The 26,427-nt window shown below is 45.8% G+C and overlaps 1 protein-coding gene across 1 annotated transcript in view; it reads left to right on the top strand.

Annotated features, from left to right (window-relative positions):
• The window catches only part of CYFIP1 (cytoplasmic FMR1 interacting protein 1), a 95,785-nt gene that overhangs the window by 22,038 nt on the left and 47,320 nt on the right, over positions 1-26,427 (top strand). Inside the window, 10 exon segments of the mRNA XM_082395473.1 lie at positions 6,021-6,138; positions 6,214-6,303; positions 7,538-7,615; positions 7,784-7,885; positions 8,739-8,920; positions 13,295-13,391; positions 13,492-13,620; positions 16,836-16,940; positions 18,879-18,970; positions 21,298-21,415. Of these exon segments, the coding sequence (XP_082251599.1) occupies positions 6,022-6,138; positions 6,214-6,303; positions 7,538-7,615; positions 7,784-7,885; positions 8,739-8,920; positions 13,295-13,391; positions 13,492-13,620; positions 16,836-16,940; positions 18,879-18,970; positions 21,298-21,415 (1,110 nt within the window). The 5' untranslated portion in view covers position 6,021.

Genomic DNA, 26,427 nt, shown 5'->3' with positions numbered 1-26,427 from the left:
GTCCTTCAGGTGTAGTTGAGGCTCTGTCCCAGGGCCGTGCAGTGACCAGACACACAAGGCCCCTGTGTCGTGCTGGGAAGGAACCCCAGTGGGCCTGACGGTGAGGCTGGGAGGGTCTGGCGAGGCTCTGGGTCTGGGTGGCAGCAGGCACAGGGAGCGTGGGCCACCTCTGGCAAGGGGCGGCCGTTAGAGATGGAGAAAAGTAAATGGGTTTAAAGGGAATTCTGAGGTGTCAAAGAAGAAGGCGAGACGGAGACTGGGGACTTGGACTCGGAACTGGCAGTTCCAGGTTTCCTCAACAGGCGAGGCAGAGGCCGGGCAGACGTGCATTTGTGGAAGATGCCCAGGTTGGAGAGTCGCGGGGGTGCCCGTGTGGCCCTGGAATTGGGTGTTTGTAGGGGGTGTTCGTGACCGAAAAACATGGGGAGGAAAATGCAGCAAATAGGAGAGAGCCTCCGTGAGTGACGGCAGGGCCTTGACCCATAGTCCGCATGAAGCTTAAAAGATGCTATGAAAGAATGTTCAGGGGCTTCCCTGGTGGCGCAGTGGTTGAGAGTCTGCCTGCCAATGCAGGGGACACGGGTTAGGGCCCTGGTCTGGGAGGATCCCACATGCCGCGAAGTGACTGGGCCCGTGAGCCACAACTACTGAGCCTGCGCGTCTGGAGCCTGTGCTCCGCAACAAGAGAGGCCGCGACAGTGAGAGGCCCGCGCACCGCGATGAAGAGTGGCCCCCCGCTCGCCGCAACTAGAGAAAGCCCTCGCGCAGAAACGAGGACCCAACACAGCCAAAAATAAATAAATAAATAAATTCAAAAAAAAAAAAAAGAGAGAATTAAAAAAAAAATAATGTTCAACAACTTCAACATTTTTATGGACGTTGGAAGGGAAAAGTACCTTCTATCATCTTGTTTCTGTGAGGGATCAGGGGATTATGGATAATTTCTTTTACCTTTCTATATTTTCTGATTTATCTACAATAAATATTGCTAATTTTTTGCTCCTAATTTTTTAATTGTAGTAAAATATACATAACATATAAAATCTGCCATTTGAAACATTCACATTGTTGTACAACCATCACCACCGTCCATCTCCAGAACTTTCCCCATCTTCCCGAACTGGAACTCTATGCCCATTAGACAGTAACTCCCCAGTCCCCGCCCCCTACAACCCCTTGGTAACCACCATTTTACTTTCCTTCTATGAATTTGGCTCCTCTCATGTGAGTGGAATCGTGCAGCGTTTGTCCGTTTGTGACTGGCTTATTTCCCTTAGCATGTCTTCAGGGTTCATTCATGTTGTCGCATGTGTCAGAATTTCCTTCCTTATTAAGACCAGATAATATTCCACTGTATATATAAACCACAACAAAGAAAAATGTCCTTACACATTGATTGGAAATAAGTTGAACATTTGACATTTTTCCTAGGATGTGACCCAAGTGTGTCACGGAGGCTTTCTGCAACCCTCCTGCACCAGTTCCGTACCTGGGTTCTCCTGGACTGTCCTGGGCAGAGGTGGGGGAGGGAGGGGGTCCCGCGGGCACTGGGCAGACAGCCAGGGCGGCCGGTCATGTGGGCTGTGTGGCTGTGCCAGGGTGGTTGGCCCGACCAGTTTTTCTCATTGACCAGCGCGGGTGGGAGGCACAGAGGTGAGGCCAAGCAGCCCCGAGGGGCGGCAAGGTCACTGTGGGGCAGCCTGGCCCCTTGGAGGCCATCAGCTTTGAGGCGCCCTGTGTGGACACCACTGGGGCCCCGCGCTGGCTCTGCAGGGCCGTGACCAGGATGAGGACGTGGCTCTGTGCATCCCCTGTCCCGGGCGTGTCCTTTCTTGAGCGTGTGGAATAGGAAGTTGTGATGATAGAAGGAAGTTGGTAATGGAAGGAAAAAGTTTTCATTATTTTGAAAAATATCTGCTACATTTAAAATTCGTTGTTAGCACCGTGCTGTCGGGAGGGGTGTTCTGTGAACCGCCGTCAGGCCCCGTCGCTTCCTTGGTGTCTGTCCTGCATGTCTTGCTGATCTCCTGTTGCTGGCTGAGAGCTGTTGTTGTCTCCAGGGTGGAGTTACTTCTCCTTTCGGTGCTGTCAGCGTTTGCCTGGTTTGACGCTCTCTTGTTAGTGCATCCACCCTGAGCGTGGCTCTGTCTCCTTGCTGAATGACCTTCTGTCGTCATGCAGCCCCAGTCTTTATCCCTGGTAACTTCCTGCTGTGAAGTTGGCTTTGTCTGACACTCAAGTAGTCCAGCTTCCTTTTCTTGTACAGTTTCTCTTTCCCCCTTTTACTGTCAGCCTACCTATATCATTATGTTTGAAGTGAGTTTCTTATAGCTGGCATATTGCTGGGTCAGGAGTTTTTAAATCCATTCTGACAATCTGTGTCTTTTAATTGGTGTGTTTCAACTTGTGATAAATCTAATTATTGATATGTTTGTTGAGGTCTACCATTTCATTATTCGATTCCTGTTAGATCCCTCCCTCTCTGTCTCTCTCTCTCTTTGGCTTATAAACAATAGAAATTTATTTCTCACAGTTCTGGAGGCTAGAAGTCTGAGATCAGGGTGTCAGTGTGCCAGCATGGTCAGGTTCTAGTAAGAGCCTGTGATATTGTGATTTATAATAAGAAACATATATTTGGTCTTTGTCTGTTTCTACCACAGAGCTCCTAAATCCAGGGAATTTCCCAAGTGATGAGCGTGACAGAGGTGTCTTGATACAGCAAACTCCCTTCAACCACACCTGAGTTTATGTTAATGTGGCGACTTTTGGAAAGCACCTAAGGATGAGAGCTGGCTGCCAGGGGAACCAACTAGGAATAGAGAGTTGGAACTTTCAGTCCCATTCACTGACCTCTGTCACTAGTGACCAGTGATTTAGTCAGTCATGTCGGTGTAATGATGCCTCCATAAAAACCCAAAAGGACAGGGGTTCAGAGAGCCTACAGGTTGGTGAACACGTGGAGATGCGGGGAGAGTGGTGTGCCTGGAGAAGACACGGAAGCTCATGCCCCGTCTCGCATACCTTGCCCTATGCATCTCTTTCATCTGGCTGTTCCTGAGTTATGTCCTTTATAATAAACCAGCAATCCAGTAAGTAAAATGTTTCTCTGAGGTCTGTGAGCTGCTCCAGCAAATTAATGGAACCCAAGGAGGGGGTCATTGGGACCTCCCATGCATAGCTGGTTGGTCAGAAGCAGAGGTGATAACCTGGTCTTGTGATTGGCATCACAGGACTGAGCCCTTAACATGCAGGTAGGTAATGTCAGAATTAAGTTGAGTTGTAGGACACCAGCTGGTGCTTGATGATGTGGGGAAACCCACACCTTGGCACTGGTTACAGAATCGGAGGGCCCTTCTCTGGATTGCAGACACCAACTGCTCATTGTGTCCTCACATGGCAGAAAGAAGATCACAACTCTTAGGTTATTTGAATATTTTTTAGTATCCCATTTAAATTTTTTTAAACAATCTTTTTATGAGTTACCTATATTGCTTTGTATAGTTTTTTTAAGTGGTTGCTTTAGGGATTACAAATACATGCTAACTTTTCAGTCTACCTGGAATCAGTATTTCACTACTTCAAGTGAAATGCAAACATCTTACACCATGTAGGTCCTTTTGCCTTCCCCCTTTATGTTATAGTTCTCTTATATACTACATTTCTATACACTGAATACTCCATCAGACAATATTTTCATTTTTGCTTTCAGCCACCAAACATCTTTTAAAGACCTCTAGAGGAAGCTGTCTACTCTGTTTACTCACTGTTTACCCTTTCTCTTGCTTTTGCTTTTGTTTTTTATGTCCCAAGTTTCCTTCTGGTATCATTTCCTTCTATTTGAAGAACTTGTGTTCGCCTGCTGTCTATGAATCCTTTTGATTTTCCTTCATCTGAGAATGTCCTTATTTCACCTTCATGACACTTCTTTTTCAACCTAAAAAGTGTCTTCTACTTCTTTAGGTCCCCCTGGTTTCTGGGGAGAGGTCCACGTTCAAATTGTGAACGTGGTCTCTAGGTCGTGAGCCACTTTTCTCAGGCTCTTTTTAAGATATTTTTTTCATTGTCTTCATTTTTCAGCAGTGTGACTGTGATGTGTCCGGGTAGGGATTTCTTTAGGTTTATCTTGTTTGGGGTCTGTTGAGCTTCTTGAATCTGCAGATCAAAGTTTTGCCACGTTTGCAAAGTTTTCAGTCATGTTTTCAGCTGTTTTTCCAGCCATGCCCACTTTGCTCCCCTTCTTGCACTCTGATAAGACAGTGTTAGACTTTTTCTCTTGTCCCAAAGGTCCTCAAAGCTCTTCATTTTTTTCAATCTTTTTTTCTCTCTGTCATTCAGATTAGATCATTTCTATTGCTCTGTCTTCAAGTTCACTGAATCTTTCCTCTGCTTTTAAGCTCATATGGGGAGTTTTTAAAATTTCAGTATTCTATTTTTTAGTTCTGAATTTCCATTTGGTTCTTTATATCTTTCTTTATTTATTTGCTGTCTTCAGTTTTTTTGTTCAGTTCAGGAGTGCTATGTTTGTTTACAGCATTTTTATAGTAGGTGCTTTAAGTCTGGTAGATAGTTGTAGCATCTGTTACTTTGGTATTGGTATCTGTTGCTCATCTTTTCCCATAGGGGTTAAGACACTACTGGTTCTTTGCTGAGTAGTTTGGATTGCAGCTGGACATTTTGGATATTATAGTATGAGACTCTGGGTCTTGTTTGAATCCTAGGAAAATGTCAGTGTTTTCATTTTAGCAGGCACACAACCTCGTTTGATTTAGGTGCAGTTCTGACCTGCCCTCTCTGGGTTACGGTTCCGTGTCAGTTCTGTCTTTGGAGCCTCAGCCATGCCACTGGATCTGGCCTGTGTGTGCCTCCTGTGGCTGTCTGGGACCTGGCTGTGGTCTCAGGGCTTGGGGTGTGAGGATCAGATCCACGCATGTGCAGCTTGGGGGTGGGCCTGACATTCATGAGCAGCTTTGGGGGCTTGCTCTTCCAAGCTTCTTCCTCTCTACACTGGCCCTGGGGCTTTCCAGGGGCCTGGGGTTCCCTTGTTGGTCCTCTAACCAGTACGCCGGGGCTTTGGAAACCTGCCCTGCCGTGCACTTCCACGCCCATGCCTTGCCTGGGGCCCAGGTGCTAGGTGGAGCAACTGGGTGCTTCTTCCTTCAGTGTTCTCGTCCGGCCCGCTTGCTGCTCTCTCCATCTCAGAATGAACGTAGCTTCCCCTGTAGCTTCCCCACGCAGCCTGTCTGAGGTCAGAGCTACCCCAGGACCCTGCCGGGGGCGGAGCTGCTTGGTGTGCCCGTCTGGAGTCAGAGCTCGTCCCTGAGTCCTGGCCAGGGTCACAGCAGCACACAGCGGAGGCAGGCTGGAGCGAGCTGACTCCTCTCTCCCGGAGCTGGCGAAGCCGTGGCGGGCGAAGTCCGTCTCTGCTGCTGTGCTTCTGTCTGGCAGCCGCAGAATCCAGGCTCTCAGGCCTCTGCCAATAGTCCCTCCCTATTTCCTTCCCTTGGCCGCCGGCCCTCACCTCAGTGGGCGCTGCAGGCCGCCCTGTATTCCTGGAGGCAGGGCTCTGGCCTCGTCCATCTCTGTCCCTAGTGTGTGGCCCTGCTTGGAGGACGCGCCTGGGAAGCGCCACTGGCGGGGAAGCACCGTCGCCCCTGGAGGCAGATGTGGTACTGGAGTAGCTGTTCCCACCTCCAGCTCAGGGAGGGGTTGCCGGGCCCTCACCGAGAGCCCTCCAGGATGGTGGCCCTGAGGTGGTAAGGTGGCAGGGGGTGACGGCACGTGTGTTGGCCCATGCGCCCTACTCCGCGACCAGCAGAGGCCGTGTTGTGACTCCCCTGCTGGTGAGCCTGGAGAGAGATGCCAGATGCCAGGGATGGGCCGAGACCCCTCCGCCGTCCCCAGCTCCCTGAGGAGAGGGCACAGGGGAGCAGGGCGCTAAGCACCCCACCCTGGAAGGATTGTCAGGGTGCCCCTGCCCTTCCTCATGGCCTGGGGGGGCTTTGTGTTTTGTCCTAGGGCAGGATGGCAGCCCAGGTGACGCTGGAGGATGCGCTGTCCAATGTGGACCTGTTGGAAGAGCTGCCTCTGCCCGACCAGCAGCCCTGCATCGAGCCCCCGCCATCCTCACTGCTCTACCAGGTGGGTGCTGGGCGGCCGCGGGATGCGTGGCCTGTGGTGCTGACCTCCGCTTGATGGTTTTCTTCTTCCTTGCAGCCAAATTTCAACACTAATTTTGAAGACAGAAATGCATTTGTCACTGGCATTGCAAGATACATTGAACAAGCGACCGTCCATTCTAGCATGGTAACTCTGCGCGGTTTCCTCTGGGGGGATGGCATGTCTGAATAGCAAATGTCACTTTTTTTGGTATTATCCTGATAGCATACATAGTGAGGAAGAAGAGAAGAAAGTGAATAAAGTGTTTTATGTTTTTTTAAAGCACCTTTTTTTTTTTTTTTTTTAAATTATAAGAACAACATATGCTCTTTCTGAAAACCTGGCTTCTGTGGCCTAGAGAAAACCTTTGTCAGCATTTTGAGGGAACCCATTCTCCCTCTTTTATACTTGTACTCAAGCATACCAGGTACACACCCATATGGGATTTAGATTGCGTAAATGAATTGCATTGTTATTATAATTATGTATTTTAATGATTTCATGAACATTTTAACATGTCATTAAAACGTACCAGATGAAGTAATTTTTAATGGCTGTCTAGTCCATTTTTTAAGTGTTCAAAATTTAACTGTTTTTGCATGTTTACTTAGTTTGCCTTGATTTCTTCTAGTAAAAAATGCTGTGATGAACATCTTCCTAAATACATCATTATTCTCACTGGCTAGATTTGTAGAAGTGAAGTTACTAGGTCAAAGGTTGTGAGCATTTTAAAGCATCTTAAAGACATTACCAAACTGTAGTCAACATTTTCAAGGACATCTATGCAGTTTTTGCCATTTTTACCAAAGGAAATAACGTGAAAGAAGGAGTAGACACGAAAGCAGTTTTGAAATGATGGCAGTCCTCTTCCCATGGATACTCTCCCTGGATTTTAAGTGCTTTCCCTCCCCGCCCTGGGGACAGCAGAGTGTGTTAGTCTTCCTTCGGGGCCAGGAGGCTCTGTGTGGCTTGGTGGAGGGGCTGTGAGGACCCCGTGTGCATTCAGCTGCACTGCGCGCTTCCCATGTCCCCAGCTTCAGGTCTGCACCGCCAGCAGGTGGCTCGGGGCTGAGTGGAGCTGAGGTGTGGCGGCTACAGCAGGTGCCCTGGGCTGTGCTGCCCCTGGGCAGAGATGCCTGCATGTCACTGATACCCGTCTTCAGCCTGCAGAAGCCATGGGGGTGTTTGGGGTGGTCTGCAGTGTCACCAGTATCTTAGCAGCTGTTTCTTGGCACACAGGTCCCGGTGCTTTTCTGTCCCTCAAAGGGAGGGTCCTCCTGGCCTCTCCACCATGGTTTATGGCTCTAGCTGTTGGCGATTTGGCATCTCCTTTTTTATGATTATTCTGCCTGCCTTTGATTTGTCCCGTGTACCCTTGCAGAACGAGATGCTGGAGGAAGGCCAAGAGTACGCTGTCATGCTGTACACCTGGAGGAGCTGCTCTCGGGCCATCCCACAGGTGCCCCATCCCAGCCGGACCCCCCCCCCCCACTGGCCACGCCTTCATCCCTTCCAGTCATCCCCGCCCAGTCAGACCCCACCCCACCTCTGGCCTGCTCCATCCCAGCGCACTCCCCACATCCTCTCTGGGTTGAAGCCTCTCTATGTCATGTTTGTTTTCTCCCAGGTGAAATGTAATGAACAGCCTAACAGAGTGGAAATTTATGAGAAAACCGTGGAGGTCCTTGAGCCTGAGGTCACAAAACTGATGAATTTTATGTACTTCCAGGTAAAACAGTGAAATAATCCTAGGGGTTTAGAGCAGAGGAGTGAGATGGTGGCACCATCTACTAATTAAACAAAGTGCATGTAAATTCAAGCGATCACAATAGCTCTGAGACCAAAGGGAACTAAGCCTTAGACAGTCCAAAGCGTTACTGGCCCTTTCAGAATAAATGCTGTTTCTGGGTTTCACTTCTCTTCTCCCCTCAAGAGTGAATTTGTAGTTCCTGCACGAAGACTGCTTTCTGTCAGTACGCTTACACGCTTACACTTTCGATTCATCTAGTTTTCGGGTGTTTTCCCTCCACTGTCCACTCTGGTGGGCTTTGCCCTGGCCTTGGCTCCTTCTGGCCCTTGGGTTAAGCAGAGTGGCCACAGGGAGGGGACTTGCTGGCTTTTTTAAAGACATAGTTTAGAAATGTGTGAAAGTTTTTATCATAGAATCCTTTAGCAAAGGGAGAAGATAGAACTTCTTAGGTGATGAATTTTTGTTTTATCTTAAAAGTTGTCAAGTGGAAATCCTCCCACCCCCTTTTTCAATTCTAAAAGCTAAATCAGTCTGCTTTACAGACATTCTGTTGGAGCATTTTGCTCAGTAACTTTGCTGGAATAATCAACAAAATTCTTTTACTTTGGGGACATAGTTGGTAAAGTGCAAAGTTGATGATGGTTGTTACAGAGCAAAGGCACGTGGAAATCACTTTCTAGCAACACGTCTCTTTACCCGAGCTGTAAACATGCACTCGTTGGTTGGGTGTTTCATCAGCGAGTAACGTGACTCTGGACCCTGTGATTGGAGCTGGGCCTGGGGTTGGCCCGTCCCTGAAAGCCGCGTTTCTGCCCCCGCTTCCTCTGCGCAGAGAAACGCCATCGAGCGTTTTTGTGGGGAGGTGAGGCGCCTGTGTCATGCGGAGAGAAGGAAGGACTTCGTGTCCGAAGCCTACCTGATCACCCTGGGCAAGTTCATCAACATGTTTGCCGTGCTGGACGAGCTGAAGAACATGAAGTGCAGCGTGAAGAATGACCACTCGGCCTACAAGAGGTGATGAGCGCGCCTGGGACTCAGGGCCGGGCTCCCGAGCGCCCTCGCGTGCAGGGTGCAGTGCCCACGAGGGCCAGTCTCGGCCGGCCGGAAGTGTTGTCCAGCAGGGCGGACCGCCGGCGCTGCGAGGCGTTCTTGTAGGCTTTGGGGGCGGGGGCGGGGGCGGGGCGGGGCGGGGCGGGGGCGGGGGCGGGGCGGGGCGGGGTCTGGCCTCCCAGCACCTGGAGGACAGACGTGCGCGAGAGCAGTCCTGCGCTCCGAGCCCGTATGGGGGCGGCGGGTACGTGGGCGCGGACGCGCTGAGCGTCTCGTCCAGGGGGCCGGAGGCTCCACGCCTGCTGGGGCCGCCGCTGCTGGTCGCTGGCTGGCTGGTGGGCATCCCCGGCAGGCGGGCACCGTCACCGCCGTGGGCACAGCTGGCCCCGGCACCCACAGGGCTCCCCAGCCCAGTCGTCCTCCAGAGCGGTTTTCTTTTCGAATGTGGACAACTTCTGGAGAAGAGAATTAGAAAAGGTGGGCACGGCTCGGCGCTGCGTCTGCGACACTGAGTGTGTTGGTGGCAGGTAGAGCGGAGCCGCTGTCCTCTAACCGACTCTCTAGAAAGTCTGTGCCTGGGACTGTTAAAACAGGTTGGCTGGAATGAGATGCTGACTTCTGTTTCCTTTGCTAGACAAGGAATCTTAGCTATAAAATTAAATTAGAAGGGATTTTATTTTGTGTCTGAATAGGCTGTGGTTTCATTTGTAGGGGAAGAAAAAGAATTTTTCCTCTGCCCTTCTAGGTTCTTGCCTGAGTACCGCCTTTAAGAAAACAGAGATTAATAGGAGAAAAACAAATATAATTTCATTTCATGAGTATGGGGGTCCCAAGATATGAGACCCAAAGAAGTGACCAAAGGAGGCAGTGTTTATACCTTTTGTTTTTGTTTTTGTTTTTGTTTGGCCACACCTGGCAGCGTGTGGGATCTTAGTTCCCCGACCAGGGATGGAACCCGAGCCCCCTGTAGTGGGAGTGCCACTGGACTGCCAGGGAAGTCCCAGCGTTTATACCTTTGACACAAAGAAAAAACAGATTTGTGAAGAATTGACAAGACAAAGAAGTTTGAGTTGGGGTGGCCAGTGAGTGAGGAGGTCGGAAGGTCAGCTCACACGGCTGTCTAAGCCTTGAACGCCCCGTCTCTGGTGATGACGATGTCTCCCGACCTCCTGGTGCAGGGAGGGGACCTTTCATGTGAGAGGTTTGTTTCCTGCTTTCAGGGACACAGAGGAGGTCAGAATGCCCTGCTGTGGCTGTTTCTTAAGTAACTTTAATTCTGAATAATTCAGTATGCCACAGTGGCATATTTGGGGGCGGCCTACCCTGACCCCCAACACGTACCTAAAATCGTGCAACTATTGCTGTGTCTTTAAAATGAAAGCGACTTGAGATGAGGCATGAAACAGATTTGAGGAGGGGGTGGCACTGGACGTTGAGCTAGATCTCCCAGACTTCAAGCCTCATTCGTGTGAAATAAATTCAGGCGTTCCATGCATCACCTAGAGTTAGCTCTGCACGGAAGCCTAGATCTTCAGAACGACAAAATCTTTTGAATTGTCCTGTTAACTCCACTCCGGTAGGAAAGTCTGGAGTTGTCTCCATTTGATGCCAGTTCTGTGGGATTCCAAGTGCGTGTGACTCTTGGTGGAGTGTAGGGGCTTCTGAACTTCCCAGCTCAGGAGAGCAACTTCTGCTCCTAATGGCACAAATCACTTGTCGGGTGATTTGGAACAGTTTTCTTAGCCTTCCTGACTCTTATCAGGGAAATGGGGAGGTGGACAGCCCCAGTGGTTTTAAATTTTAAAAAGGTTTCTTTTCTCCCTCTCTCTCTTAACAGGAGCACCTTTATTTCAAAGCCCAGTCTGGAAAATAGTTTAAAGATGGGGCTGCTCTGTGGAAGGCCCCCGGGCACCCCCTTCAGAAGTTGCCCAGCGTGTTTGCTACCCCCTAGGCTCCCCTAAGCACAGAAGAGGGCCTGGGCACCCCTCACCCTTCCAGCAGCCTCTTCCTGTGACCTATGTTTGGGATCCCCTGTTGGTTGGTTCACTTTCCCAGACAATAACCTCCACTTCTCCCTAGCCCTCACACTCCCACACTCCACACTCAAAACACTTTTTATTTGCACCCAGCTGGTAGTTACAACCTTTTCTGAGTGTAAATGCCAGATGACCCATATAGTCATGGTGAGGCTTAAGGAAAATAAAAGCAGGTATTCTTGGTCCCTTCCTTAGTTTCCACTCCTGCAGCTTCAACACCCACTCAAATCAATACAGTAAAGTGAACACTTAAAAAAGAATGTAAACATATCAGTTTATACTGTTTCACTGTATATAATTTTTTAAAATTTACAGAAGTAAGCAAGATTGCAGATTATTTCTCACCTGAAAAGTTCTGACGTAGGTGGTCTGCAGCTGAGGGGGTTCCACAGTGTTCAGGAACCAGAGCTCCTGCTGTCTTCCTTTGTTGCCTTGTGGCCCAGGATGGCTGCTTGAGCTCTGGCTGTTATCTCTGCATTCCAGTCAGCAGGAAGGAAGGAGCATTGAAGGGCCCACAATATTCCTTATAAGTAAACTTTCAAGTGCCTTACAAAGTTTTGCATTATATCTCATGGCTCAGCAGTTGGTCACAGCGTGGAGATGAGAATGAGGCACATTGCTGCACCACAGAAATTCAGGGTTTATTCTGAAGCAGGAAGGGAAGGAAATGACAGTTGGGGTAGGTTACCAGTCTTTGCCATGAAAGCTTTTCTTTAGTAAAACCCCAGAGGTTCTAGGTTGCACAGACAGGTCCTTACGTGGGCAGTTTCCACTAAACTTTTTTGGGGAAGCCCTAGGTGTGCAGAATCCTCATATGTGCTTTCACCCTCTTTGCAAAAACTAGAGACTCAGCCCGTGTTGCACAGGATTTGTTGGACCTCCGTGTACAGATCCTTCTGTGTCCACCGTTCCCTTGTCAGCCCCATGGGGTAGGTCATAGAGCTATTGTTTTTCACAGGTATGGTAAGTGAGAGTCAGGAGAGTTCAGGAGGTGTGGTATTGATTTATAATAAGAAATATAAATTCATCCCCATTTCTGACACAGAACTCTTAAAACCCTTAGAATTTCCTGTGATAAAAGCAATAAAGTTTCTTTTGTTATGTAAATGTGGTGACTTTGGAAAGCCTCTAGTTACCCTAAGGATCGAGGCTGGTCACCAGAGGAATCAACCCTGTAACTACAGGTTTGGAAATTTCAGACCTACCCTCCTGATCTCAGGGAGGAGAGAGGGGTTAGAGGTTGAATCCATTGCCAATGTCCAGTGATCTAATCAAGCATGTTTATGTGAGGAATCCTCCATAAAAACCCCAAAGGACAGGGTTCGGAGAGCTTCCAGGTTGGTAAACATGTGGAGGTTTCGGGGGGAGTGGTGCTTGGAGAGGGCATGGAAGCCCCACCCCCCCTTTCCCCATATGTACCTCTTCCATTTGGCTGTTCTGAGTTATATTCTTTCATAATGAATTGTTAATCTAGTATATAAAATGTTTTCTCAGTTCTGTGAGCTGCTCTAACAAATTAATCGAACCCAAAGAAGGGGTTGTTGGGACCGCCAATCTGTAGCTGGTTGGCCAGGAGCCCAGTGACAACGTGGACCTCCAGCTGGTGTCTGAAGCGGGGGGGATGACGTGGCAGTCTTGTGGGACTGAGCTCTTAACCTGTGGGGTCTGATGCTATCTTCAGTCAGTGTCAGAATTGTAACACCACTGGCAACTGGTGCTAGAGAATTGCTTGGTGGTGTGGGAAAACCCAGCCCTCCTGTTAGACTTGGTACCGGATCTTTAGGTTTGTCCAAGATGGAGCTGCAAATTGGTGGTGGAATCAGGATTGTGTGTCAGACCTTTGGCACCAGAACTATGCGTGGTGTGGTCCCTGACTGGTGGGAAGTTTGGCTGCCCAAAAGTTTCCCAGCAGAGAACCTAAACAGTGTTGGCCGTCTTTGTCACTCAGCTCTGGAAGTCATAGAGAGAGTGTCATCCTTTCTCAGACTTGGGGACAGGGAGCCCAGGGGAGAGGCCAATGTGTAGGTGCCCTTCAGGAAGGCCTGTGAGAAGCGCTGCCACATCTCTGAGGAAGTCCATCAGCTATGGACAGTAGGGTCATGAGCTATCCAGGTTGCAAAGAGACTTACCTGGAGTTCAGGGGAGAAGCTGGAGGAGGCTGAAATTGTAACCGGCATCTAAGATGCACATTTCTACAGATAACTGTAGCGAGAGTAAAGAATTTTGATATTCCCAGGCTGTTTTTCTTTAAAGTCATTAAGCATGTTGGTTGATTAACCCTTTTTTTTCCCCCCTTTCATAGGGCTGCTCAGTTTTTACGTAAAATGGCAGATCCACAGTCCATCCAGGAATCACAGAATCTGTCCATGTTCCTGGCCAACCACAACAAGATCACACAAGTAATTCCCACTCTTGCCGCTCTGGCTGATGAGGCGCATCACTGGGGGGCTGAGGGGCGGAGAGCGGTCAGTGACACAGGTGTCTCACTCTGTGTTTCAGTCTCTGCAGCAGCAGCTCGAAGTGATTTCTGGCTATGAAGAGCTCTTAGCAGACATTGTGAACCTGTGTGTGGACTACTATGAGAACAGGATGTACTTGACGCCCAGTGAGAAACACATGCTTCTCAAAGTACGTGTGTTGAGGGTAGTGCCAACAGCACCGTGAGATAGGGGCAGCCCTGCTTTCCTGAATAGGCTGCACTCTACGATCGTTTGGCCAACATTTCCTCTCATGCTTGTGTGTGTGTGTGTGTGTGTGTGTGTGTGTGTGTGCGCCTGCGTGCGTGCACATATATAGCACCCTCCACCCTACATGCAGTTTGCCCTACAAGTCCTTGATGCATTCCCGCGAGTGTGTTCCAGGCTTGACCCCAGTGCCAGGTAGATCACATGCCCATCCCTGGAGAAGGTGCTCGTGGGTGAGGAGTCCCTGGTCAAGGGCCTTTCTCAGTATAAAGTTTGTAGCAGGGGTTATACCAGATTCTATGTGGTAAGGATGTAATTCCTAGAAATTTAGTATACTGTGTCACCATGATTATAGTAGACTTTTGTTGGTCAAGAAACATGCCATTTACCATATTCCTTATTATTATTCTGTTTCAAATTGGGGAGGTTTTCAATGACGTTTCTCACTGGGAAGATGAGAAGGTGTGTTTTTTTTTTTTCAAACAAAAGTTTAATAACTTGTACATGGGAGAGACCCAGGAAAACTGAGTAACTCCGAGAAGATGCTTCTGCCATTCTCTTCACTCTGCTCTCTACCTTCATGGAGGGCAGCTCTGGGGGACCCTGTTCTGGGTGTCCTGCTGGCCCGAAGCCCTCCGTGCAAGTGGGCCCATCTCCAATACTTCTTCCCTGCTGGAGAGCAGCACGGAGGGAGCAGAGCAAGAGGACACTGTCCAGTGGAGTGCTTTGTGGCAGTGGAAACATTCTGTTTGCACCTACCTGGTGCAAGAGCCCCCGGCCATAAGTGCTTATGGAAATCCACATATAGTATTGCCTTGTGCTTGATGAGAAGTGGAGCTGATGTGTGCACCTGGAAGAGGACACAAGAAATGACATAAAATAGCTTCATGTGAAGGGATAGCTATTAATTTCTGAGGGACTTTTAAAAATGCTTTTTACCAAAACTAGAAATATTAAAATTACAAAAGGAAAAATCTCATTGGTAAAGGCAAATATAGAGTAAAGGTAGTAGATCAGCTACTTACAAAGCTAGTAGCAAGGTTAAAAGACAAAAGTAGTAAAATCATCTATATTCATAATAAGTAGTTAAGGGATACACAAAACAAAAAGATGTAAAATATGATGTCAGAAACATTAAGCGTTGGTGGGGAGTAAAAATGCAGGGTTATTAGAATGAGTCTGAGCTTGAGATCGTAAAATAATCATATATATATATATGATCATATATAACCATATATATATATATATATATATATATATGGCTATATATCAACCTCATAATGACCACAATCAAAAATTTATAATAGATACACAAAAAAGAGAAAGGAATCTAAACATAAAACTAAAGATAGTCATCAAATCACAAGGGAAGAGAGCAAAGGAAGAAGAAAGGAACAAAAAGGAACTCTAAAAAAAAAAAACCCAGAAAACAATTAATAAAATGGCAGATGGAAATATCTATTGTGTTTTGGGGATTGGAAAAATTAACATTGTTAAAATAACCATACTACCCAAGGCAATCTACAGTTTCGGTGCAACCCCTAACAAAATACCAATGGCATTTTTCACAGAACTAGAACAAATAATTCTATCATTTGTATGGAAACCAAAAAGACCCTATATCGTCAAAACAAATCTTGAGAAAGAACAAAACTGGAGGTATCACATTCCCTGATTTCAAACTACACCACAAAGCTACAGTAATGAAAACAGGAAGGTATGGCACAAAAACAGACATATAGATCAGTGGAACAGAGAGCTCAGAAATAAACCCACACTTAAATGGGCACTTAATCCATGACAAAGGAGGCAAGAACACGTGACAGGGAAAAGACAGCCTCTTCAATAAGTGATGTTGGTAAAACTGGACGGCTACTTGCAAAAGGATCAACCTGGACTACTCTCTCACACCATATACAAAAATAAACTCAAAATGGGTTAAAGATTTAAATGTTAAGACCTGAAACCATAAAACTCCTAGAAGAAAACATGTATTTTGGATCTGTCTCCTCAGGAAAGGGAAACAAAGGTGCAAATAAACAAATGGGACTGCATCAAACTAAAAAGCTTTTGCACAGTGAAGGAAACTATCAAAATGAAAAGGTCACCTACTGAATGGAGAAGACATTTGCAAACAGTATATTCAATAAAGGGTTAATATCCAAGATATACAAAGAACTTGTACAACTCAATATCAAAAAAAAATTCAGTTTAAAAATGGGCAGAGGATCTAAATAGGCATTTTTTCCAAAGAAGAAATTTTTTCCAAAGAAGACAAAGTGCTGGTGAAGATGTGGAGAAAAGGGATCCCTGGTGAATCCCGGTGGGAATGTAAATTGCTGCAGCCACTAGAAAACAGTATGCTGGTTCTTCTACAATTACCATAGGATCCAGCAGTTCCACTTCTGGATGTTTATGTGAAGAAAAGAAAAAGATATATGCACACCAGTGTTCATTGCAGCAGCATTGTTAACAATAGTCAAGACACAAAAGCAACCAAAGTGTAACATTGATAGATGCATAGGAAGATCTTATATATATATATATATATATATAAAATGGAATACTATTCAGCCCTAAAAAAGAATGAAATCTTGCCATTTGTGATAACATGAATGGACCTAGAGGGTATTATGCTAAGTGAAATAAGTCAGACAGAGAAAGACAAATACCATATGATTTCACTTATATGTGGAATCTAAAAAACAAAACAAATGAACAAACATAAAATAGAAACCGACTCATAGATACAGAGAACAAACAGGAGGTTCCTAGTGGGGTTATTGGGGGGCGGTGGTGAATGAAATAGGTGAGATTAAGAGGTACAGACTTCCAGCTACAAAATAAATGAGTCACTAGGATGAAATGTACTCCATTGGAAATATAGTCATTAATATTGTGATATCTTTGTGTGGTGACAGATGGTAACTAGACTTATCGTAGTGATCATTTTTTAATGTATAGAAATATCAAATCACTATATTGTGCTCCTGGAACTAACATAGTGTTGTAGGTCAACTATACTTAAGTTTTTTTAAAAAGTGCTTTTTGAAAAAAGAATGAATTGTCATTTCTAAGTTATGAACTGTAGCAGTATAAGCGTTTATGGGTAATTAAACTTGCAGGTCTGAGCTTTATGTGCCATTTTGTGATTTGCAGGTCATGGGGTTTGGTCTGTACTTGATGGATGGGAGTGTCAGCAACATTTATAAACTAGATGCCAAGAAAAGAATAAACTTATCCAAAATCGACAAGTACTTCAAGGTGAGTTACAGTTTCTAGGTAAACCTTTTTATTGAAGTGTATGCAGTTTGAGCTTTAGGAGGTCAAGCTCTGTGGCTTTGCTCTGTGCTGGGAAATGCAGCGGTGGCAGGTGGATGGGTAGGTGGAGGTAGACTGTCTCCTACCCTGTACCGGATTTGCCTGGGCTTGAACCTTGTCTAACAGAACGGTGACATGTGTACTCTTTTGTGTCTGGCTTGTTTGTCAGATCGTCCCTGTGGGAGCCTGCAACTGCAGTTTTTACATTTTCATTGTGGTGTAGCACTGCATTTTATCCATTCTGTCGCGATGAACATGAGATTGTTTCTGGATTTTGGCTTGTCCGAACAGTGCTGCTCTGATTCGTGCACATCTATGCACATTTCTGTTGGATGAATACCCCGTGGTGGATTGGGTATTCATCCAATAGAATGAACATTTTCAGTGTAGTAGATACAGCCTCACAACTCTCCCACATGGCTGTGCTGACTTGCATCACCACCAGTGGTGATTCCACATCATGGCCATCACTTGGCTCTGTCATTTTTGGGGGAGGAGGGGGGCGTCCTGAAGGGTGTGTACGTATGTCCTTGTGATTTTATTGGCTACTGTTTCCTTGTGGTTTACTTGATGTTTCCCTGATGGCTTTTCACGGTATTATTAGTCTTTTGTGTGTTCTCTTTGTGAACTGTCCTTTCAAGTCTCTCATTCTTTTTTTCCCCTGTTGATTTGTAGTTCTTTATGTATTCTGGGTATGTGTCCTTTGTCAGATACATGTGTTCTAAAATACATGCATTTCCCCTATGTGGCTCTTTTTTTCCACTTTCTTGAAGAGTCTTTGGTGAACTGAGGTTCTTAATTTTAATGTGGTCCAATATATCAATCTTTGATGTCCACTTTAAGAAATCTTTGATAAAGCAGGCTCTCGAGAGTTTTCTTTTGCGATACCTTCTAGAAGGATCACCATTTCTTTTCCATCTAGATCTGTAATGCCCCTGGAACTGGCCATGTGTATGCTGTGAGGTGGGGGCTTGACATTTTTGGATTTTTTTTTTCCTGTTATGGATATCCAGTTGACTCTGTCCAATTATTGCAAAGACCGTTTCCCCCCCATTGCTCTGAGGAGTCACCTGTGTCATAAAGCAGGTGTCTGTATGTGTGTGACTCTGCCTTAAGTTCTCTGCTCTGTCCCACTGGTCTGCACCTGTGCTCCAGGGCCATGCTGGCTTTAGTTGCTGTAGGTTTCCAGCAGGTCTACTTACCAGTCTCCAAGTTATGTTCTTCACAATTGTCTTGAGTATTGTCCCTCCATCTTTTGAAATACGTTTTAGAATTGACTTGCTGATTTACACATACACACAGAAAACCCATAAACCATTTTTCCTCTTGGAATATTGTTTGGGATTCCGTTGAATCTATAGATCAATTTAGGGAGAATTGATATTTTTAAAATACCGTGTCTTCCAATACATGAACCTAATGTATTTCTGTATTCACTTAGAATTTTAAAAATTTCTCTAGAATTCTTGGTATTGTTTTTGTCTAGAAGCCTTGCACATATTTTGTTAGATTTAATAATATATACTTTTTATTTATTTTTCGATGCTATTGTAATTTTTTTCTCTTTAGATTTTTGTTTTCTAATTGTTCCTAGTATATAGAAATACAGTTGATTTTTTTTTTTTTTATGACCATGGATCTAGCAACAAGGTAGGTTAATTTTAATGTTTGAATTCGTTTTATGAGAGTTGGTTTTTAACTTTTATTTTGTTCTTCTTAAAGTGAACGTAGAAGTTGTTTACAACTTTTTTGCAGTAAGTGATTTGTAGAGATAGCATTCAACCCACAGTAATTATTAGCATTATTCATTCTTCTTGCGATTGTATTTGGTGACTAAACATATTTAATGACCCTGGGATTTTTTTTATTCTTTGAATGCAGCAGCTCCAGGTGGTTCCGCTGTTCGGGGACATGCAAATAGAACTGGCAAGATATATCAAGACCAGCGCCCACTATGAGGAAAATAAATCTCGGTAGGCAGAGAGTGAACTGTCCAGTTAGAGCATTCTGCAGTGTTCTCACTGTGGTTCCTAACACTCCACTTATCTATCCAGAGATGCCACCTTTGACATTTTCAACCACGTGGAACCGAATGCGTGATATGGTAGCCTTTTCCACGAGTGGATGTTTGCATTTAAATTCATTTACAAATGCAATTTATTTCCTTAGTAGGATAGCCACATTTCAAATATTTAATAGTTAGGGTCTACTGTTTTGGTCAGCACAGATATAGAACTTTCCCATCATCCCAAAGAGTTCTGTTAGTGCTGGCCACAAGTACGGAAGTATAACCAAATGCTCTGGGTGCTTATAAAAGCTTAACAGCAGCCTGCTGGGGAGCGGCTGGATGTTTACCTGTAACTTACAGAGGGTACAGAGCTATCGCCCAAGGACCCAACCAGGCCAGGCCCAAGGTCTCTGTGGTTGAGAATGGTCTTTACAGTTTTAAAGAGTTTTTTTTAAGGTGATGGCTCTATGGCTGATGTGTGACAGAGACCGTGTAGCCCCCAAATCCCAAAGCATTTACTTTCCGGACCTGTCCTGAGAAAGATGGCCAATCCCTGTCATAAAGCATCTGCAGCTCACAGGTAGAAATGATAATAAATACACAGTACTTTTTATTGCAGCTTCCACATAGCCACTTGAGTTTCAGAGGATGCTTTAGTTGACTTTTGCCAAACACGTGGTCTCCGTTCAGCCATGGTTTTGAAAAATACAGTTGCACCTCAATCTGGTTACTCAAAGGTAAACAGTCTTTTTCTGTGAAGACCAAATTGTAAACACGTTAGGCCTTTCTGGCCACATGTGTCACATACTCTTTTTTGTTGTTGTTTTTTAAACGACTTTTTAAAACTGTAAAAACCATTTTGTGTGGCTCTATGGCCATGCAAAAGGTGGTCGCATTGGGCCCATGTTGTATGTAGTTTGCCAGCCTCTGTGCCAGCTTGTTTCCTAACACATCTGCCATTAAATCTGATATGTGATCACCTTCCTATAAATTACATTCACTAATCTCTCTTCACTTCAGCATCAACTTGAGCTCTGATTTGGAGGGTGTGCTGATTTCCATGGTATAAATGGAAATGCCTGAGTTTAAGTTAACAATGTACAACTCACCTCCTACCCTAACAAACACAGTCAGATCCAGATCATAAGTAACTGTAAAATCAGTAAGAGAATCAGGAAACAAGGAGTTTTGCATACTTTCTTTATTTTTAATATGATCTGTTGTGAGTCGGTGGCCATTATTACCAATTAGATGCTGTGTTTCACAGCCACCAAGGCAGGTGCCTGAGCGTGCAACAATCAGCTCCAAGAGCTCCGCCCAGTGGCGTAGCACCTATGTCTGGCCGCAGGGGGTGGGCGCAGAGTGGGCAGATGTTGACATCGGGCTCTGGGCTCCTTGCCTCTCCTGAGGTGGACATGCTGTCTGGGGCCTGCAGGGGAGGCCAGTGTGTTAAAGGTGGACCCTGGCAGAGGGCCTGGGCCTTGTGTGCTTACTGCACACTCAGGGAGCTGCCTTTGCTAATGCCGTAATCATCACGTAATCCTGTAGTAAAATCAGAAAGTTAAAAAGTGATGCTGCTTGAGATAGTGTACTGATGACCTTGAAAACTGGTACTCTGAATCCTTTCCTTCTAGCAAAGGGGACCAACTTGTTAAAACATGGTGTGAGTTGGTGCTGAGTGCGAGGGAACCGAGGGAACCGCTCTGAGCCCAAAGCAAGGCCCGTGCTTTCTGCCCAAGAAGTCCAACAGATTTAATTCTTGATACATGTTTTTCCACCACATTGACTGTATCCGTTTGCTGCTGAAATGGTGTGTTGTGCACATAGTTAGTTACAGCAACACTGTCTAATTTCCAAGTCTCTCATTAAGGATAACTTTTGTCCCTGAGTCCTTGGCTGACTTGTTTTGTACTATATAGCTGTGTTTTCATATGTGAGTAATAAGGAAATATTAGTTCCTGCCTACTCTGCGGTGATCTGTCAAGGGGCCCTGCAAGGTTGTTGCAGTGTCCTGAATTCAGCAACACCTCTCAGCTTTGTGGAAAGTAGTTTGCCGATTAAGGAGAGATTACAGTTCCTTTTCCAGAATACAGACATGATAAGGTAGGACGCAGCCCTGACACAGGGAGATGAGGCAGGCCCGGCTCTGTTTCCATGCGGAGAATTCCACGTTTCCTCTGCACCTCTACCTCTTTGCTGCAGCGGGGCTCCCGGGGTGGTAGGCGGGCCTGCTGTGCATGTGCCCGCAGCCAGTCGCCTGTCAGGTAACGCATGCTCCCCCTTTACCACCAGATGGACGTGCACGTCCTCCGGCAGCAGCCCACAGTACAACATCTGCGAGCAGATGGTACAGATCCGGGAGGACCACATGCGCTTCATCTCGGAGCTGGCGCGCTATAGCAACAGCGAGGTGAGTGGCCTCTGCCTGCAGAGCACACCCGGGGACACGGGGTCCGGTGTGGCCCTTGTATTCTCTGCACCCAAATACCACCATTGATCGCTTTGAGAAACATAGTTTAGCACTGCGTGCTTAAAAAGCACTGATTATAATGGATGAGGCAGGGCAAATATAATGGAGTTTGTTTGGATCTGTTCAGCTGTACAAAAAGCATCTTCTTTTTTCAGAAAAACGTTAACACGGGGCTGAGGACTGAGGTGAGACCATGAATTAAATGCATTTCCTAGTGTAGTTCCATGGTTCCAAGCTGCTAGGAGAGGGGTGGGGGGAGTGGAGGACGTCAGGAACAGAAGGGGTGGTTCTGACTTGCGCCCCTTTCGTGTCTGGAGGGAGGAAGTGCAGGAGCCTCCGAGTCGGTGGGCAGATGCGTCGAGTGCCCAGAGGAGACCTGGAGTTGGGTGCTGGAGGAAGCGGGGTCTCTTCGGCCGTGGGCCTTGTTAATTCCTTCCGGCTTTGCAGCTGGGTTCTCTGTGTCCTTGCTTGGGCCGGCCACATTCCCCACACCTGCCCCAAGCCTGGCTCCACGCCATGCTGCCCGCGCGTGGGGTGGGTGGGACAGGGGTCCGAGCGAGGAGGAGCAGCTGCGGAGCGTCATTTCTCACGTCTTAGGGGACCGGACACCGAGGTCAGGGTCAGAGCGGCGGTCAGTGCCGTGGGTGCTGCAGATGGTCTAGAGGGACCCGGGGACCTGGGGCCACATGCGCAGGTCTGGTTTTTGAGATCGTGGTACCTTAGGGTTCTCAGGAGGCCCATTACATTTGGGGGGAGCAACTCTGTTGGTCCGGCTCATTGCAGGGCAATGAGCACTCCATCCCTCACCCCCAAGCACTTGGCATCATGTAACCAAAATGACTGAAAGACAGCCCAAATGCTTGGGGCCTGTCGCCTCCTTGCAGAGCCCAGGTGGGCGGCCGACTCCCCATGAGGCAGCGTTAGCTCACCCCTCTGCAGAGGCCAGTGCAGCCGGAAGAGTAGAGATGGGGGCCAGTCCCCAGGATTTCATGATTTAGTTGTGAACTGAGTTCATGAGATGCTCTCAAACAACACAGAGCTGGTTTCTACCTTTCCAAATAGGAACACTTGACAGCATGCATGGTTCCTGTGTGCCTTCTGGGGTCTGCTGTCGTGCCTTGATGATCAGATGATGGTTTTAATAAGAGGAAAAAGATCCACCTTTGAAAGCTTTGCTCAGTTTATTTTTAAACAGATTTATGAAGACATAATCCACATACCAGACAATTCTCTGATTTAAATTATACAATTCAAAGGTTTTTAGTCCATTTCTGAACATTTTCATCATCTCCCAGAGCAACTCTGCACCCATAGCAGTCCCTCCCCATTCCCCTTCCTTCTAGCATGTGGCAATCTACTTTCTATCTATGGATTTGCCTACTGGACATTTTATATAAATGGAATCATATAATATGTGCTCCTTGGTGACTGGCTTTTTTCATTTGACATAGTATTTTCAAGGTTCATCCATGTTACAGCATGTGTCAATTTTATGGCTTATTTATAATATTTATAATAATTTTATGGCTGAATAATACTCCACTGCTTGGACACACCACATTTTGTTGGTTTGTTCATCTGCTGTTGCCTGATGGACAGTGGGTTACAAATAATGCTACTGTGAACATCCACATACAAGTGTTGTGTGGACCTAAGGTTTCGTTTCTCTTGGGTAGATATCTAGGGATGGAATTGCTGAGTCTTATGGCACCTCTGTGTTGAACATTTTGAGGACTGCCAGGCTGTTTTCAAGGCGGTTGCACTATGTTACACCCACCAGCAGTCTGTGAGTGAGTGATGTCCCCACATCCTTGCTGGCACTTGTTGCTGTCTGCTTTTTTGATTCTGGCCATCCTAGTGAATGCGAAGCGGTATCTGGTTGTGGTTTGGATTTGCATTTCCTTAATGACTAATGAAACTGAGTATCTTTTCATATGCTCATTGGCCAATTTTTTTAAATGTCTCTTGAAGTCATTTGCCTATTTTTATTTATTTATTTATTTATTTATTTATTTATTTATTTATTTATTTATTTATTTATGGCTGTGTTGGGTCTTCGTTTCTGTGCGAGGGCTTTCTCCAGTTGCGGCAAGCGGGGGCCACTCTTCATCACGGTGCGCGGGCCTCTCACTGTTGCGGCCTCTCCTGTTGCGGAGCACAGGCTCCAGACGCGCAGGCTCAGTAGCTGTGGCGCACGGGCGTAGTTGCTCCGCGGCATGTGGGATCCTCCCAGACCAGGGCTCGAACCCGCGTCCCCTGCACTGGCAGGCAGATTCTCAACCACTGCGCCACCAGGGAAGCCCCTGCCTATTTTTAAATTGGGTTATTTACCTTTTTTTTACTGTAGAGTTGTGTGAGTTCTTATATTCTGTCCCTTATCTGTTATGTGATTTTCAAATATTTTCTCCTGTGTCTTTTTGCTGTCTTGGTGGTATCCTTTGAAGCACAATTTTTTATTTGTGATGTGGTCCAATTTTATCTATTTTTTCTTTGGTTGTTTGTGCTTTTGGTCATAATGAAGAAACTGTTACCTAACCCAAGTCACAAAGATTTGCCCCTTGTTTTCTTCTAAGAGATTTGTAGTTTTAGCTCTTATATTTAGATCTATGATCCATTTTAAGTTACTTTTTTAATATGGTATAAGTTAAGGGTCCAACTTCATTCTTTTGTATGTGGATATCCAGTTTTCCCAGTTCTGTTTTTAAAATACCATTCTTTCCCCACTGAAGGCACCCTTGACAGAAATCAACTGACTGTACACCTCCATGTTCATTATAACATTATTTACAAGAGCCAAAGCAAAGAAACAGCCTAAGTGTCTATAGACAGATGAATGGATAAAGAAAATGTGGTATATAGTATGCAACGGAATATTATTCAACCATACAAAAGAAGGAAATCCTGGGACTTCCCTGGCGGTCCAGTCGTTAAGACTTCGCCTTCCAATGAAGGGGGTGCAGGTTCGATCCCTGGTCAGGGAGCTAAGGTCCCACATGCCTCGTGGCCAAAAAAAACCCAAACATAAAACAGAAGCAATATTGTAACAAATTCAATAAAGACTTTAAAAATGGTCCACATCAAAAAAATCTTAAAAAGAGCGAAATCCTGCCACTTGTGACAACATGGATGGACCTTAAAGGGCAGTATACTAAGTGAAATAAGTCAGACAGAGAAAGACAAATACTATTTAATATCACTTTATGTGGAATCTAAAAAAAACCAAACTCATGGATACAGAGAACAGATTGGTGGGTGCCAGAGGCAAGAGTTGGGAGAAATGGGTGAAGATGGTCAAAAGGTACAAACTTCCAGTTATAAGATAAATAATTTCTGGGGATGTAATATACAGCATGGTGACTACAGTTAACAATATGGTATTGCATATTTGAAAGTTCCTAGGAGAGTAAATCTTTTTTTTTTTTTTTTAAACTTTATAGCTACTTTATTTATTTATTTATTTATTATTTTTGGCTGTGTTGGGTCTTCGGTTCTTGCGAGGGCTTTCTCTAGTTGCGGCAAGCGGGGGCCACTCTTCATCGCGGTGCGGGGACCACTCTTCATCGCGGTGCGCAGGCCTCTCACTATCGCGGCCCCTCCCGTTGCGGGGCACAGGCTCCAGACGCGCAGGCTCAGTAGTTGTGGCTCACGGGCCCAGCTGCTCCGTGGCATGTGGGATCTTCCCAGACCAGGGCTCGAACCCGTGTCCCCTGCATTAGCAGGCAGACTCTCAACCACTGCGCCACCAGGGAAGCCCGGAGAGTAAATCTTAGAAGTTCTCATCACAAGAAAAAAAATTGTAACCATGTGAGTTGGTGAATGTTAACTTACTGTATAATCATTTCACAATATATGCATATCAAATCAAATCATTGTACACCTTAAACTAATACAAAGTTGTATGTCAGTTATTTCTCAGTAAAACTGGGTGGTGGGGGGAATCAATTGATTGTACTCCTGAGGCTTTATTTCTGGGCTCTCAGTTCTGTTCCTTTGACCTTTTGTCGGTCCTTATGCCACTACCACACTGTCTTGATTTTACAGTTTTATAGTAAATCTTAAAACCAGGTAATATAAGCCCTACAGCTTTGTTCTTCTTTTTAAAGATTGTTTTGTCATCTTTGTCAAGATTATTTGTGGATCCTTTGCATTTCCATATGAATCTTAGGATCAACTTGTCAATTTCTACAAAATAAGGCATCTGGAATTTTAATAGGGATTGCATTGAATCTGTATATCAGTTTGGGGAGTATTGCCATCTTAACAAGATTGAGACCTCCAATCCATGAACATGGGGGATGTCTTTCCATTTGTTTAGTCCTTCTTTGATATCTTTCAAAAATGTTTTATCATTTTCGGAGTACGAGCTTTGTACTTATTCTGTTACATTTATTCCTAAGTGTTTTATTCCTTTTGACCCTATTGTAAATGGAGTTATCTTTTAAATTTTATTTTCAAGTTGTTTGCTCAGTTTCTTTTGACTAGAGGGTAAGGATTTGTACTGAGCAGAGACAGCGGCTGGGTTTGAATAGTTCATGAGAATGTCAGTGCAGGTGTGCACAGACCCGGAGTCCTCAAGAGCCCCCAGATCTGTTCACTTTCTAACAGTGACCAGAGCCAGGTTCTGGGTAAAAATTTTTTTTGTTTGTTTTTTGTTTAATTTCTCCATTACGTAAATTTTCAAGCATACAAAAGGAGAGACCAGTCCTGGCCCCTCAGGTGTCACACTGAGCTTAATCACCCGCCCCTTTTCAATTATTCCTCCAACCCTGTGCCTCGGTCTGGGTTAGCTTGAAGCAATCCAAGATAACATAGCACTCCCTCTAAAAGTATTTCCCATGTGTCTCTATAAGATAAGGGCCCTTTTTAAAATATAACCATAATACCATCCCACCTAAAAAACCAACAAATGTATTCCCTAATATTAAATAGTGGGTCATTGTTCAGATTTCCCC

Source organism: Balaenoptera borealis (genome assembly GCF_965194805.1).
Source record: "Balaenoptera borealis genome assembly, chromosome: 6".
NCBI lineage: Eukaryota > Metazoa > Chordata > Mammalia > Artiodactyla > Balaenopteridae > Balaenoptera > Balaenoptera borealis.
The sequence above is the reverse complement of the archived record's forward strand: the minus strand, read 5'-3'. Positions and strand labels throughout refer to the sequence as shown.